This window comes from Panthera leo, chromosome D3 (assembly GCF_018350215.1).
Source record: "Panthera leo isolate Ple1 chromosome D3, P.leo_Ple1_pat1.1, whole genome shotgun sequence".
NCBI classification, from domain to species: domain Eukaryota; kingdom Metazoa; phylum Chordata; class Mammalia; order Carnivora; family Felidae; genus Panthera; species Panthera leo.
In genome coordinates, this window is record NC_056690.1 from 80,974,122 (window position 1) to 80,991,620 (window position 17,499).

The 17,499-nt window shown below is 46.6% G+C and overlaps 1 protein-coding gene across 2 annotated transcripts in view; it reads right to left on the reverse strand.

Moving 5' to 3' along the window:
* Nucleotides 1–12,870, reverse strand: part of BCL2 (BCL2 apoptosis regulator) — a 177,201-nt gene extending 164,331 nt beyond the window's left edge. Inside the window, exons 1-2 of one of the 2 annotated variants that reach the window (XM_042910670.1) lie at nt 12,046–12,870; nt 10,962–11,819 (exon numbers count right to left, since the gene is read on the reverse strand). In XM_042910670.1, the coding sequence (XP_042766604.1) occupies nt 10,962–11,537 (576 nt within the window). In that variant the 5' untranslated portion in view covers nt 11,538–11,819; nt 12,046–12,870. Of the gene's footprint in view, nt 1–10,961 lie in introns of both variants that reach the window. The other variant, XM_042910671.1, reaches the window with a different exon arrangement.
* Between the last annotated feature and the right edge of the window lie 4,629 nt (nt 12,871–17,499).

Below are 17,499 nucleotides of genomic sequence, written 5' to 3' on the forward strand. Positions count from 1 at the left end.
CCTGGGAAGACTCCCCTGACTCCAGTACATGCCCCTCCTGTGGTTGCCTTTCTTCTCTCCTCGCTCTACCCAGGCTCCACTGCAGTTGCTGTGTAATGATCTCCACCCCGCAGACTGTGAGCCGGGTCTATCTGGTGCCCACCTCCCACATCCCCAGGGCCTAGCCTACAGCATGTGCTCAATTAAAAAAAAAACAAAAATGCGTGGGACTAATGAATAACCGATCTCCTATTCTGTCTGCTTTCATCATATGATCCAGCACAAAACAAAACAAAACGGCACAGTTATTCCCTAGAAAACACAGAGGCGCAGCTGGGTCCTTCATAACAAAACGGAGTACATCCTTCAGTATCAGGCCGAGCCCAACAGGTAGAGAGGCCTGAAGGAAGAGTCTAGCGTCTCAACTCATATTAAATTTCCCCAAAGTCTCCACATTTTTTCAAAACAATGTTCATCTACCCGTTTCTGAGAGAAAAGAGAGAGAGAACAAAAAGGGGAAGGGACAGAGAGAGAGGGAGACACAGAATCCGAAGCAGGCCGCAGGCCCTGAGCGGTCAGCACAGAGCCCGACGCGGGGCTCGACCCCACGAACCACGAGATCACGACCTGAGCTGAAGTCAGATGCTTAACCGACTGAGCCACCCAGGCGCCCGTTGAGTCTCCACATTTTAAAACCACGAATTTCCCCATTGGTCATGCCCTTTCAATATTCCTTACAAAGGTATTTTCAATTTCCATTTGACATGCGCTTTCATCAGTTAATTTTTAATTGAGCCAAATATTAAATGCTCACATTAACCAGACAAAGCGTGTTTAGCTACTGATTTGCAGCGACAGCTTGTGTTATTCTCACACACAGGCCAAGCATGAAATAGAAAACTAATAACCCCTTAAGTGTATTCTCAAAGTATCATTTATGGGAAAGAAAACTACATTCAAAGGAAACTTTGTGCAATGGCTGCCATTTTTTTTTCCCCCTGGAGCCACAAGCTGTTACAAAGCAGGGAAGCTCATTTTCTCACGGATACGGACCGGCTCGAGAATCCCACTGTCACTGGATGTATTCATTAAGAAGGAATCTGGCAGCAACACAGGGGACGGATACTTTGGAGAACAGGCCAATTATCTGGGTGTCCTTTATAATTTGAAGTTTCTGAATTCACTCACAGATAAGCCACTTGAAGAGGGTCTGGCAATGGCAACATAACGCACAGATGGTCACTGAAGAAATGAGAGGGAGGGTGGGAGAGAGAAGAGAATTTGCTTGTGGTTTCATTCATGGGGACAAATCTGCAAGCTGACACATCCCTCTTTTTAAAAAGCCCCTGGAGAAGTATGGTCAAGCTTCATTACAAGTAAACAAATCACACGATCGTTCTCAAACAGATGACAAATGATGGGCAATAACATTTTGAGTTTGCTTCATGCCAAGGGATGAGGCGTCTTAAAATACAAATTCCACCAGTTCTTAAGACCACAGACGGGCTGTGATTCTTGCTTCAGGCAGTACCGAGGATTCAGCCCAAAGCTCCGGGCGGTTCTCTCCAGGACACCACCACCCCCCCCCCCCCCCCCCCCCCCCCCCGGTGGTCTCCTCGCAGGTCAGCGTCCGGAGAAATAAAATCTTAGGTGGTCCCACCTCTGGGATCACTGAACCCTACTGACTTCCACCCTCGATCGGCTGCTTGTGTTTGCGGGAGAACTAGGGGACCATTTACCCCGATGACTTTTAAGCTGTAATTCTTTTATATTTGAGCTACACCACTAATCGGAAGGGAAAAACCACCTTGTTCCCACTGTGAGAACCCTGGACAAGCCCTGATTTCTTTAATGATAAGGTCATGAATCATCAGGCATCAAGACTTCCACTGGGCTTGAGATTTGAGCCATGGGACGGAGAGCAGCTAAGCACATCTATACAGACTGTGTGCATTCTTTGTACAAACAGACACAATGGGACAACCAATGGCCTAGTGTCTAGAATGAGCATTAGGGACTTTTATGAAAGTTGAACATCTAATATAAAGCAAAATCTAAACCTCTCTTCAGGTATGAATGACATCCTTTTTCAATTCCATGATGAGGCATGGATGAAATCAAAACACTTAATGGGTGTTTTTCTTTTTTCATTTCTATTAGGTATTAACAGGTCTGTGAAATGGGACATTTGGAACACACACACACACACACACACACACACACACTCTCTACAGCAAGGGGAGTAGGAGAACATTAGTTGGTTAGGATGAGTTAGATGATCAAAGTCCCTCTCACATAATCTTTTATTCATTCATTCATTCATTCATTCATTCGATACACAATTACTGTGTGTGCCTGGTACCTACTCTGCTGGGTAGAGGATAAATATAATAAGAGAAATATTTCATTAAGTGAGGAAGTGGAGGAGAACACTTTGATTTTAGAAGACCTCCACAAATGGTGGTCATTATTAAGATACTGGAACAACACGAATTTGACTCCAGTTGAATTGCTTTTTCAGGAGGCAAACTGGGAGTGGGAAGCCAAGCTTTGAACAGCAGAACTCCCAAGTTAACCACCTTCATCCACTCCACAGAGGTCTATGGAGGACTTCTGGAGAAAAGCGGTATGCATTCAGCATGGGCAGTTAGGACCACTTTTGGAAATGAAGGAAGGAAATGGGAAATCTACATGGTGTGGGGGGAAAGGCATATTGTATTCTTGCCCCAGATTCTTTCTTGAGCTCCAGATCGTTAAGGCCAACTGCTGTTGGGCATTTCCACGTGGGTTGGACGCCCATGTTGGAAACTCAAAATGTCCAAAATTAACTTCATCCCCTTTATCCCACCAAACAGCGACTGTCCTCTCTCTCTTGAGGACAATATCATTTTTTGAACCAGCTGGGTTTCAGACCAGAGTCCTTGGCTTCTCCAATCTGTTGTCAGGCCTTTCCCCCATATCTGCCCCCCATCTTTTCCATTCCCCACTCTGCCACCATGGTTCAAACCTCCTATCTGGTCTCCCAATGTCCAGCAATCTCCCACAAGCCCACACATCCCGCCTTGCCTCAGAACCGTTTCGATATCCTTTCCATAACCGTTTCGATATAACTTTCTACCAAGTTAAATACAACCCTCTCAGCTTGGGGCCCAGTCATATCGCATGAACGATCTCTACGCCCCAACCAAGCCAGATTCTTTACTATTCCCACTATTCCCCAATTACGCCTCACGCATTCCTGTCTGCTTTGACGTCTCGAGTCCAGTTATCTAACATGCCCTCTCTCCAGATCTCCTACCTACTACCTCCTTCATGAACGTCTTCCATTTCCCCTTCCAGCTGGACCAGAGCTCTCTGCCCACTAAACAGTGGCAAAGATCATAGCAATTTACATCTCTTTAGTCCCACTACTGGTTGGTAAGTTCCTTGAAGACAAAGTTGATCTGACACATTTTTTTACTCAGCTAAAACACCTGGCATAGAACCTCGCACCTAGGAGGCGAGTATTAAGGTGCCTGATACACAAAATCACGAGATCTTCATAACGCTTTCCATTTCTCTCTCTGCCCTTTGTGAGTTCAGCTTTGTAAACAATTGCTCATTTTCCTTGAGAAGACTTCCTCACGCCATTTTCTTCTCGCACTGTCACTTTAATATTTAGTAAGTGGCCCTGCCTCACTTTCCTTATAATTTTGTTATGAAAAAAACTCAAAGCCACCTCCAAAAGTTTTCAGTCCTAAAACGAAAGAAAGAGAGAGGGAGGGAGGGAGGGAGGGAGGGAGAGAAAGAGATACTGGCAGGAATTCACAACGGAAATGACTAGGAGGGAGTCCTGAAACTTTAGACTCAGAAGTGCCAACTGGCATCATTTATGGACTGACCTTTCTTCTTTCCTTAAAGGATAAAAAATCAATCTCCAAAGCTGAGGCTATAATTTGCAGTTAATTTTATTCCTATTCTAATCGTAAGAAGGTAATATATAGAGCAACTAGGCAGTGAATTAAGAGTACTAAGTATTTGCCCCACATTCGCCTGGAAAATTCGAATGCACCTGAATGGAACATTTGGCCGCAATTCTAGAGTGACTCCACAGATATAACCTTCGTGGTGTCGTACAGGCAGAGAAATCTTCATTCTCAGCTACGAGGTGATGGGAAAAGTCAAAAAGAAACGGCCTATGACACTGATCCCTTGTTTGGTCCTCTGAGCATTAAAAGTCGCAGGCTCTCGATGTTTCCACAGCTTAAGAAGAGACAGTTAAAAACAGAGATAGTAATTGGAAGTGTCACAAGAAAGCTGTATTAGTCTCAATGGAAAATCTCCTTTGAAATATTAAAGCTTCACTTGACACAGTGGGTCCTCGGGTTGTTTTCAGGAGGCAGAGTAAAGAGGAGAGTGGGGTCAGTCATAAGCTTCTGACTCATTATGCCAAAGCCCCAGAGAGCCAATGAGCTGATTATTAACTAAAAATGGAATATGGCTTTATCCCTGAAATTCGGAAGGCAAAACAGGGAACAGAACGAGAACACAAATTTTCCCAACGGTTTCCCAGCGAAGTGCATGTTCGATGTGTCATGTGTAAGAGAGGTCCACATTCCGCAGAGAAATGGCTCAGCGAATCCGGTCAATCGCCCAAGAAAATCACCCAAGCGGCGCTTCGTACGTTGCTACAAAGGGTCACCCCAGCATGGCAGGGAGATTCCCTTTCTAACAGGTTCGAGAAGGTGGTTGGGGAAGAAGTCTCGAATACATTACTTGAGCTGTTTTCGTTAGTCAAAACTTATCTATGGCTGGAGGATAAGCCTTCTAATCTCACACTGCAGAGATCAGAGCAAGTAAGAGTTCCGCCAGCAGATGCTATCTTTTCCCTCCGCACGTGGTTGGAATTCATGATCTCTGGAGGGAAAGCATCGGATCTGCTGACAGAATTCTGCCTCGTCCTGCTACAGCAAGACTGGAGGAGAGGTGATTTTCTAGCCCTGAAGGGCCCTTTTCCGCTCCCTCTTGCTGGTACTTGAGGCATGATGCTCTTTTCTTCAGGTGAATTCGACGCCGACCGTTAGGGAGGGAAGAGAGAGCTACACCCGGGCCTCCTGGTGGTGGAATGATGGGCAGGTGGGGGTAGGGTCCCCATGAGAAAGCCCAAATGGTTTTGGAGAGATAGAAACAATCATTCAATCATCATTCTCACTGAAGGACAGCTGGGTTAAAGTAAAAAGCAGAGAAATGTCAGCACCATAGAGTTGAGCGTATATCAGACCAAGCTGTAGCCTACAGAAATACTTTCTAAAATGAAAAAAGGCTTTGTCGTAATTTCCAAAGTTTGACCGTCTCCTGTAAAGAAGGAGGACCGCGAGTGCCAGCAGGTAGACAGTACGACGCCTGCCCTTCAGGAACACAAATGCTACCGTGGACTAGAAATTTCTATAAACAGTTTTGGAAGAGATGCCACTCAGTAAATGAAACAGTACCATAACCTAAAACAAAAGAAAACAAAAGCTTTTAAAAAAAAAAAAAAAAAAATCTCTCCCCAAGTTAACAGAAGACCATGGGGGAAGAGAAGGGGAAAAAATAGTTTCAAACAGAGAGGGAGGCAAACCATAAGAGACTCTTAAATACAGAGAACAAACTGAGGGTTGATGGCAGGGTGGGGGACAGGGGAAATGGGGGATGGGTACTGAGGAGGGCACTTGTTGGGATGAGCACTGAGTGTTGTACGTAAGTGATGAATCATGGGAATCTACTCCCAAAGCCAAGAGCACACTGTATACACGGTATGTTAGCTAACTTAACAATAAATCCTATTAAAAAAAAAATCTCTCCCCAAGGAAGAGCCCCTGTTCTGTTCAAAATCAACCTGTATTTTTCTGCATACAAGGATGATTTAAGAAAAAGACAGTTCTTCAAGTTAAATTATTCTAATCATCCTAATCAAAGACTTGATTGTCTTTTACATACAAAGAATTAAGGAAATACTTTAAAAACTGAAGACAGGTGTTTATTAAGTCTTCTTAATGTGTACTAAGAGTGCTTAATGGGTAAACATTTAACAAGGGAACCCCCCGCCTTTCAGTATTCTTAAGTGTTTGTGTTGTATTTTTTAAATTATCTACATTTCTCCTCCTATTTAAATCCTAATGTACACATGAACAGCCATATGGTTAGAAGTAACTTTTTTAGACAATGACTGAAGTGTATGCAGAATAATATATGTTGGTTTGTTTTTTCCTTTTTCTAAGTCCTAGAATCCGGGATCATGTTTATAAGGCTGCGAGTATCTATGAGTTTACTTAGACACCTGCAACACGAGCCTGTGAGGTCATCCAGGGCAGAGGTAAAGCTCTCTTTCCTGTGTCCTCAACCCAACCCAGGGCCAGGCACATAAAGCCTTGCAATCATGTCTGTCCAACAATTGTCTTAGTCCTTGGATGATTTTCAGTGTTAATCCTGTTTATATGTCAAACGCTAATATTGTTTGAATCAAACCAAGGAGAATGAAAGGAAAGCTTCGGAGTGAAGTAAATTCACTGAGTGGTCTCCTGTATGTAGCTGGGGGAAAGGGTGACCAGCTTTCGAGGTTATGGCTATACCTGAATAAGGTGATATTAGATTACCTTAAAAAGGTTTAACGGAACCTTTGAACTTCAAATACAATATATCTCTGGGGGGAAAACCTTTCTACTTGTACACTACAAAGACAGTGTTGTTTTTCCAGCACAAATGCACTTGTGCTAAGATACTGCCTTGATCAGCTATTGCTAAAACCTGATGAGTGACCTCAGCAATGGGTGTGGGGTGAACTGATTGGGAGCGACTGCTAGTTAATACACACAGCACCCACACACCTGCCTTACGAGTGACTTTATCCTTCCTCCAAAAAGCTGACTAGGACTGGAAGTAGAGGTAAGGCAAGACTTTAAGAGTTTGCTTTAAAAAAAAAAAAAAAATTGTGGCTTTCTGTTACCTGATGTGCTGTGTGGCTCAATGACATTTAAGCAATCTGAAATGTATCAGCTCCATCAAGGATTGCCAAAAGATCAATCAGTTCTCACTAGAAAGCACAGCGAAAAGTAACAAGATTCACAAAAGAAAGCCACGTTTTTTTAACAGACATTAAATAGCAACAAAAGCCCTAAAACAGAAAAGGGAACTAAGTGAACCATAAAATTTTACAAAGGTCCCGAAACATAATCACTCAACAGCACGTGACTTGCAAACTCGAGGGGCGATAATGTAGTTTTTTCTACAAAGTAAATTATTGCCGGGAAGCATGTGATTCTTCGCAGGCAGAAACACACTTTCCCAAGGAAAGTTCATCATTAAAAATATTATTTAAGGCTGGATCATCTTCAGACTATTTTTAATCCCTATCATTCTGCTGCCAACTTGGCCATAAGCAGCTGATACTCAGCCGCTAGATAAATGATGCTTTTTCACGTATTTTGCACACTGGCATGAGCATGGTATTGCTTTCCAATTAATCAAATGTTTTGGTAGATTTGGACTGCACACAGAAGGCAGAAACTGTCTGCTGACCAACTAATAAAAAGGAAGCTAACCTCTACTGGATGTGGAGAAGTAAGTTCCTGTCGTCCTAAACCACATAGACCAAAAGACAAAAAAAAAGAAAAAAGAAAAAGTCACACCACCACCATCTCATCAACAGAATGAAGCTAATCTCCTGTGAAGCCCCCTCTTTCTTTTAGGAGACCACACCTCACTCTCTTCTGGGACATGAAGCTAAATGTTGTCTCATTTCTCAGCCTGGAGGGAGATATCAGTTTCACTCACCATCCATCAACTTTCCTGTATCTCAACGCTTTGACTGTAAGAGCCCCCTCCCCTTGAAGCAATCTGAGGGCCACTCAATGCACCTGTAGAACTCAAACTATGTTATACGAGGGGGTGAAATAATAGCTAATGAGCTATTAAAATAATATCAAAAGAGCTAAATCGCCTGCCTTTGATTGGAATAGAAAAGCGATGTCACTTCATTGAGACCAATAATGCCAATACAAACTGCACAGCTACCATGAAAAACATTCTTGAGAAGACTGAGCTTACGGTAAATTATCTCCTCTCTTTCGTTCCAACTTATTTCTTCCAAGGATCAGATCACACTAGTGGACATCTGGGAAATACTCAGCATTCTAGGCAATACTAGAAACCTGTGAGGCCACTGGAATCGGACGCTGTAGGATCCACCCCAGATTTTCATTTTTCCCAAAAGATGTCCCCAGGAACCAATGGTAGGTAATGGTCAACGTCTGTCATTTTCACGTGCACCCGAAAGCCTCTATCTATCTCACGTGAACCCACCAATTCAGACTCATTAGCTGTGGGGTGAGAATGGAGATTCTGCACGTCTGACGGTCTCCCAGGTGATGCTCCTGCTGTCGGTCTGTGAACCACACCCGGAGTAGCAGAGCCTCAGACATTTCCCAGAACCGATACTGTCTTGTGCTCCCTCTGTCCTGCTGCCACACGGTGCCTTATTCGGACTTAGGAATAAAACCACACTCCACTCTAACTCAATTTCTTCTTTAGTCTTTATTTGATTTGTAGGCTTCTGGGACTATCTCTCAGACGCCTATCATTCCAAGACGATGCTTTCTCCAAGTTATGGAACATGAAACACACACAGTTTTCCTTAATCTCAGAAGACTGATTTGGCGTCAAGAGCAGCAAAGAGAAAAAGGGACTTCAAATCTCAAGCCCCCATGATTACATGTGCAATAGAGGATCTGATCCACTGAGGCCTAGAAACCACACGAGTCATTGTCAAAGGTCAGAAGAATGTACTAGCTCTCTTCTGAAACTTGACCATTGGTATTCAGAGTATTTTAATATGAAAGGATACGTAAATCATTTATAACTCTCAAATGCTAGCACTTTTATTCCAAAGTGTCCATTTATGATTACATTGCCTGACATATACCCTTTTTTTGCCAAATTCCCTTGTTTTCCTAAAGAGCCATCCATCTACATGTTGTCCTGAAGACGACGCATTTTATCAACAGCTATTTGTGCCTCTATATGATTTATTTGTACTAGAAGAGGTTTTGTCAAAGTATTTTTTATCACTTTCTACGGTATGTCATTGTGGTTTGGCATCATAAAATATAGTCTCTACGTTTATCAATCTCAGATACCTGTTGACCACAAAGATAGGCTCTCCCAGGAAAACTCTATTTTGAAAGGAGTTAAAAGTGAGCCTTCACTTAAAATGAAAACTCAGTTGTATGAGATGTTAATATACTACAATGCAACAAAACAAAGACCAGGTCATGTCTTAATCTCTATCATAAACATATGTCTATGGCTCTGTTTTCTCTCTGTTTATTAAATTACTTAATAGATGACAGTTGCCACCTTGGGTTCCTTTCAGCCAGAAAGAAATTTTTGAAATATTTTTTCTTAAAAATACAGAAGAGTAGAATTGTCAAATCAGTTTTACTTTGGTCTTAAAACCATCCTTTTGGAGTCTGGAACTCTGTACCTTTTTGGTGATGGTGGTTAAAAATAAAACCACCTACTCAACCAAACATTTAAGAAAATATTCTTTGGCCCTTTAGTGAATTCTTCCACAATTACTAAAGATCTGACAACATGGGATCTCAACAAAACAACTCATGAGGAGCATTTTACATTTTAGAGATTTAAATGGGGATATTTTACTTTTAAACACTCAACAGTGGCACCAATACCTGGTCAACTTTGACCAAGTAGGATCAGATTTTCATGCCAGCCATCGACTTTTCTTGGCTTTTTCTCTTTTTTCTTGGCCTTAATGTTAGCACACTTGTAAACTGTAGTAAAATATGTAATGTGCTCCTTGAAACTGCATCCACTTGCAGTCATTTCTAGGTTTCGTGCTCCTGTTAGGTCCTATAAAATAATATCACTAATTCTCCCTAGAGACTACATACAAGGAAGCACTGAGTGGCATCCTTTCTCATAAATCGTTCTTCAAGTTAAAACAAAAAGCCCGAAACAATTTTTAGACAAGAATCACTCCTTTTGCTTTTTTCCTAAATTCGTAATTTTAGATAGAAGATGTAGATCTCAACGACAATTCTTCAGTCTTAGGATCTGGACCCCTCCGCCAGAGAATCACACACACAAACCTTCTACACTTTATATGGATATCGTAGACACAAGTTTTTTCAGGAGAGGAGACCACCAAAGGATGCGGACTCTAGCCGGGGAAAAGTAAAAGATACTACAATTACAGTAAACTTTAAAATCGTACACCGGTTATGGAAACAGAACACAAAGCATGTGGCCAGGACAAATCGTGTCACCGACGAGGTAAGGTTTCCTTAGCCCAGTGTTCTTGAAGACACTCAGCCGTGCCCACTGGGAATGACCGCACACACGCCGCGGGATGAAGTTCCCGGACTTTTGGAAAGCCAGCTTACCTCCTTACAAACACAGCTAAGTTTTCCAGGGAAGGGGGCTACGTCAGATTTCCTCTTTGGGCAGATTTTACCAAGTGAGTCAGAAAAGGCATGCCCTTAGTCCTCTGGTGAGGTCTGTTCTTCTAATTGGGTGGTTCTCCAATTTTAGTACAAATCACAAACCCCCAGGGGAACTTGGCCAGGATGCGGACTGCCAACCCAACCTGACGTCTAGTTCATGAGTAGTCTCCGGGGGGGGGGGGGATACTTGGGCCCCCGGTTTGAGAAACCCTGAAGGCATACCATTTACCCCGAGCTCCCACCGGATAGCAAATGCTGGGTCTTTAAACCTCAACGGATGGCAAGCGAGGAAAAACCACTTTTGGCCAGAAGGAATCATCAAGAGTAGGGTTGGCAGGGAGAGAGCTCTTTACCGGGCAGGGCAGGGGCGGCAATCTGACTTTATTTCACTGGCCCATCAGCCTGCCTGCCCTTGGCCCAAAAGCCCACCCACACTCAACCATGGATTCTCAGCCTCAGATCGGTAACATCCAGCCCACATTCAAGCGGACATGCACCTACCCAGCCTCCGTTGTCTTGGATCCAGGTGTGCAGGTGCCGGTTCAGGTACTCAGTCATCCACAGGGCGATGTTGTCCACCAGGGGCGACATCTCTCGGTTGACGCTCTCCACACACATGACCCCACCGAACTCAAAGAAGGCCACAATCCTCCCCCAGTTCACTCCATCCCTGAAGAGCTCCTCCACCACCGTGGCAAAGCGTCCCCTTGCGGTAAAGGGTGTCAGGTGCAGCTGGCTGGACATCTCCGCGAAGTCGCGGCGGTAGCGACGGGAGAAGTCATCGCCGGCCTGGCGCAGGGTCAGGTGGACCACAGGTGGCACGGGGCTGAGCGCAGGGCCCGCGGCGGCGGCGGCGGCGGCGGCGGGGGCGACCGGGGGCGGCGGCGGGGAGGTCCTGGCGGGCGCAGGGGTGCGCCCGGGCTGGGAGGAGAAGATGCCCGGCGCGGGGGCGGCCCCCGGGGGCGCGGCGCCCGCGTCCCCGGCATCCCACTCGTAGCCCCTCTGCGACAGCTTATAGTGGATGTACTTCATGACTATCTCCCGGTTATCATACCCTGTTCTCCCAGCGTGCGCCATCCTGCCCCCGAGGAGAAGCAGCCGGGGACCAACAGCACCTCTCGCCCCTGCTCCCGCCCCACGGCCCCGAAAGAAAGAATAGTTATAATCCAGCTATTTTATTGGATGTGCTTCGCATTCTTGGATGAGGGGGTGTCTTCAGTCACGCGGAACACTTGATTCTGGTGTTTCCCTCTTGGCATGAGATGCAGGAAATTTTTACTTAAATTCCTTTCGGATCTTTATTGCATGAGGCACATTATTATTAATTATTGTTAATATCAGTCTACTTCCTCTGTGATGCTGAAAGGTTAAAACAAAACAAAACAAAACAAAACTAAGTCAAAATCAGGTGCACTTTCCTTTTAAACACTGGGTGGAAGCCGGGCATGTACTGCAAGTTACACGGCTGAAAAGAATGTATTAAACTGCCTGGAAATTCAACTCACTCGAACGCACTTAAAGTTAAAATCTCAAAGGTTTTCCATTGAAAGTTACATTAAACCCATTTCCTGTGCAAAGAACTTACTTGTATTTTTTAAGGACAGCATGATCCTCTGTCAAGTTTCCTTTTTTGTGAAAACAAAACAAATGCATAAGGCAAAGATTCCATCGATCTCCAGAACTCTCCAGTTATAGCTGCTCTGAAACTTCCAAATGAATCAGGAGTCGGGGGTGGGGTGCGGTGGGTACAAATGAGGAGAATTTCCAGTTTGATTCCCAGACTTCTCCTTCACAGAAATGTCAATCCGCAGGAATCCCGACCGGAGAGCTCAAGAGCACGAGAAAAAAAAGGCAGCGGCGGCGGCAGATGAATTACAATTTTCAGTCCGGTACTGGCAGAAGTCCTGTGATTTTCCCCCTCTCGGCAATTTACACACGCACACACACGCGCGGGCACAGACATGGATCTCTATCCGCGGGACCACTTCACGCCTCCACGGGAGACGGACAGGGACGGGGGGCCGGTGGACGAGCCGGGCACGGGGGCAGGAATCCTCTTCGGATTAAACTCCGACCAGCAAATGCATTTTCCGAAAAGCTGCTTGATAAATGAAGGCAGGACGCGCCCGGCCCGCCGGTGCCGAGCGCGAGAAGCCCGCGCTGTGTGTGGTGCGGCGGCGGGGTGGGGAGAAGGCGGCGGTGGGGGAGGGTTTTATTTTTTCCCTCTTTTCCTAAAAAGGATGACTGCTACGAAGTTCTCCCCCCTGGACCCCCTCTTCCGCTGCACCCCACCGGCGCACCCCGCCTCCGGGCTGCGCACCCTTTCTCCTCCTCCTGCTCCTGCGCGGCGGCGGCGCTGGCGGCGGCCGCCCCCTCCGCGCTCCCGCCGCGCACCCGCTCTGGGCGATGACGGCCGCGCCGGCGGGGAGGGCCCGGCGCCCGGCACCTTCGCTGGCGGCGGCGGCGGCGGCTCGGCGGGGAAACCGAGAGCGGCGGGCGGGAGCGCGGCGGGCGGGGGAGGGGGCGGGGAGGAAGGGGGCGGGCGCGGGGCGGGGGGGGGGGCGGGCTGGCCTCTTACTTCATTCTCTCTAACCGACCGGTTTCCTGTACGTACGTCACACGGTTCATTCAAAAAAAGAAGAAAGAAAGCGCCCTCCGCGGAGCCGCCCCGCCGCCCCTCCGCCCCGCTCCCCTTCCCGGGTTAAAGGAGCCGCGGCCGGGCCGGGAGCGGCGCGCCCCGCCGAGGACACATGGCGCGCAGGGCCGCGGCCGGGGAGGGCGCGCCCGCGATGCCCCCGCCCGCCCCGCCCGCTGCGCTCCGCCCGCCCGGCCCGGCCGGTGGGTGGCGCGGGCGGCGCAGGCCTCCCGCGCGGCGGCGGCGCGGTGGGTGTGCGCGGGGCCTCCTCGGGCCTGCGGCGGGCCCGGCAAGCGCCCGGGGGCCCGCGAGGGGCCGGGGGCGCCCGGGGGACCGCACGCGGGCGGCCGGGCGGCTGCGCCGAGGACGCCAGCGCCGGGGATCGCTTCGACCCTTTTAATCGTGTGTGTGTGTGTGTGTGTGTGTGTGTGTGCGCGCGCGCGCGCGCGTGCTGTGTGTAAGCGCCGGGAATCGTTTCAACCCTTTTAACCTAGTGTGTGCGTGTGTGGTGTGTGTAAGTGCCGGGAACTGCTTTGACCCTTTCAACCGAGTGTGTGTGGTGGTGTGTGTGTGTGTGTGTACGTACGTACGTATGTTCACATCGTGGTACCAGCTCTTGGCAGCTGCCAGGGAGAAGACCCAGGCCCCTGTTGCCCCCGAGCAATGGGCCCTCAGCCGTGAAGAGAGGCAAGGGAAGCCCCAGGAGGAGTGTTTACTTTCAAGTCCGCTTCCTAGGTGTGCAGGTAGGACGCACACCCTGGAGACCCCGTCCGTGACCAAGGCCAGACATGGCTCCCAGCGGGCCAGCGAGGGGCCAGTCAAGGATATCAAGGGCTTTAAAATGGCTAAGCAAATGTTTTTCCTCTGCCCCCGACGGTTGGGGCTGGACGCTGCAGAGGTCTCCAGGGTGACTTTCGGGCCCACGGTCTAACACCAGCGTGGGTCGGTTTCCCAAGGCTTCTGGGGTCGCCCCGCAGCCAATGCTAGATGGCTGCACCTCCTCGAGTTATCTACACACACACACACACACACACTACCTACAGATACATTGTACACACAAGCACACACACTCGTTCATTCATCAGCATGAATAGCCCCTAGGAGAAAAGGCACAAGAGGACAAACGAGTTGTGCATGTTTAACTATTTTCTGTCTCTCAAAGTCTTTGACAAATAAAGTGCCAAGAAAAAAAGTGTTTATTGAAAGCACAGCGGCTTACCTAACAGGGCTCAAACATAAGCATATAGGGACGCTGGATTATGGTGCTCATAGAAACGTGACAAATGAGCACTGCAATGTGTACAAACATGTTCTGGCATCATCTTTATTTTGTCTCATTCCTAGTCTAAAATCAAAGCGTGTATTCTTAAGCAAAATAAGCACAAATTACTTTCATTTCATTTATCATACCCAGTCAACCAATGTGCCAAGCTCTTGCATGTAGGAATGGGTGCCTTGTACAAACTTATCCAGGCAAGGAATGAAGGAAGGTCCTCCTTCCTACTTCCTAATGGCTGTGACATGGCAATGGGGTGGGGTGGGGTGGGGGTGGCGGACAGGTTCTGGCCTGGAGATAGACACTGGGCATAGACTGACCCGGGATACATGTTCTCAGGGAAATAGTAGAAACCTGTACCAATGCCACAACATTATAGTTTAAGGATCAGCTCAGAACCTTGCTTTAACCCCCCCAAAATTACTTAAGAGGAATTGAAAGCCTTAGTGCTTCTGAGACCCAGCATGTGAGTGAGGAAATGTGACGACAGAGCTGGAGAAGAGATTGTACTTCTGCAAAGAAGCCCCCCCCTCCCAGAAGGAAATGGATCTCCCATTCCCAGAGGAAGAAAAGTCTCCTTATTTTTTCCCCTCCTTTGCTCCCATAGAGCCTCACTTTACAGGTTTCTCTAAGACTTACTCCTTCTGTGGCATCTCGACCATCAGCAGACATTCTCAGGACAGGTCTGCATTACAGTCCTTGCCTAAGATTATATATTCCACAGGACTGTCCTGAATTTTCTTTGTACAGAAAGAGCGAAACCATTCCTGCATTCAGATTTGGTTATTAGATTCCATCTTAAAGCCTGAGGGCAAGTATTGTAGGAAGTGTGTGGATTAACTGTGTCTCTGGGTACTGGCGAGGGAGTGGCGAGAGCCCTGGCCTGAGTCAGGAGTCCTGGGTTTGAATCCTAGATCTGTGCCTGACACCTTCCAACAACCTTTCACCTGTATGCGCTACAAGCTTTTGACTTTGCAGGATGTCTTCCACTTTTAAGAGCCAATGGGCTACCCTTCGGCCAGCTTCGCCTGGCTGGATTCTGGTCGGGTAGCACCAGGAAGGGAAAAGAACAAGATGCAGGGAATAGAGATTGTATCAAGAGTCTGAGAGGCCTGTGTTTTCCTTCTTTATTCACCAGTCTGCCAAACAAAAAGCTTTTTATTGCCAGGTTTCGCCACCTACTGGTTGATGTTTAACAGTATCAGTATCATTCAGAAAGTTCTCTTCCTCCATCGCCAGTATAAACACTTCCAAAGTTTATGAAATTCAAGAAGGACATTATTCCGATCTGGACATACAAATTTTCAATGCAGGCGTGTTGTAAATATTACTACTAAATTTTTAAAAAATTAGAAAAAAACCAAACATCTTCCAGGCCCAGACAAGCAATCCAAAATGCTAAATTCCAACTTCAGGTGTCTTCTCTGTTGTTGTTTCCCGCTTTATCGAGATACAATGGACATATATATTATGAACTCTGATGCTAAGTAGTGTCATGTGCCTTCAGATGGTTTGCCTAAGTTGTTGGTAATTTATTATATATTATTATTATTATTATTATTATTATTATACTAATTCCCAATTAGCATTAGTTGCTAACAGTAATACTGCTCCCGAGTCATTGCTGCTCCAGAGCCTTGTCTTCTGGAACCCAGTTCATCAGCTATGTGCTCTCAAACCACCCTTGTCATCACGAGAAAACTCTTTTGCCAAATCTAAACCAACAAGCCTTGCTTTAACTGAGACACCTACCTAATTTATGGTGGGCCCTAAACCTCAAAAAAATGTTTAGAATAATTGAGCAACCACCTTTGAAACTAGGCAACGAACTGCAGACAGATAAATCCTTCTGTTGTGTGAGGGTAATAGTGGGCAAATAGTGTTTCCTTCCGGTTTGCAAAGGCAAGTGCAGGAAATTTACTCATGGCAAATTTTTTCCCTTTGAAATTCACGACTTGGCATTTAGAGTGAAGTAAAATAAGAGAGGGAAATTCTATTTTTCAAATGGCTACTACTCTCATTGGACTGAAACTGCAGGAGTGGAACCAGACAAGGTAAAACACCACAGCATAGAGGGGAAATTGGCAAAGAATTTACTCTTCTGTGCCATGACTTTTATTCCCTTATGCACTTTAGCACAGAGCACAGTATCTCCCAGATATTACTTACTGATGAACACATTTAGAGAAAGTAAGGTTAATATTTTTGTTTCCTAGGGATGCCGTAACAAAGTACCACACAGACTAGGCGACTTGAACCAGAAATTTATTCTCCCACAAGTCAGGAGGCTTGAAGTCCAAGATCAAGGTGTCAGCTGGACCATGCTCTCTCTGAAGGCTCTAGGGAAAAACCTTTCCTTGCCCCTCCCTAGCTTCTGGTGATGGCTGGCAACCCTTGGTGTTCCTTGGTATGCACCTGGGTCACTCTGATCTCTGCCTCTGTTGTCACCTGGCCTTCTCTGTGTCTGTTTTCTGTTCTTGTTAAGGGCACCAGCCATATTGGATTAGGAACCTAATAACCTCATCGTAACTTGGTTGTATCTGCAAAGACCCTATTTCCAAGTAAGGTCACATTCACAGATACTGGAGGTTAAGACCACATCTTTTGAGCACAAAACTCAATGAGTAACTATGTATCCAATATGGGATCTTTCAAACTAATGAGAATTGTTTACGCCAAGACTCAAGGGCCCAGCAACCCCATGGTTCCCTATGGTTCATGGGGAACCATGATCTTTTTACATGTTTGTTACTTGTTTTTGAGAGAGCACAAGTAGGTAAGGGGCAGAGAGAGAGAGAGAGAGAGAGAGGAGGCACAGACTCCGAAGCAGACGCCAGGCTCCAAGTTGTCAGCACAGAGCCCAACACAGGGCTTGAACGCACAAACGGTGAGCTCATGACCTGAACCAAAAGTCAGACGCTTAACCGACTATGCCACGCAGGCTCCCCAAAACCATGATCTTCTTAAAGCTCAAATCTGGCCATTTCGTATTTCCGCTTGAAGTTCTTCATAGGTTAAAATCTCAACTCCTCTGCATGGAATGATCTGGTGCAGGTCTCCCACCTGGGTACCACCCTTTCCTTACGTCTCCCCTTCTTGCAGCTATATGAACTGTGTGTTTTCTGGAA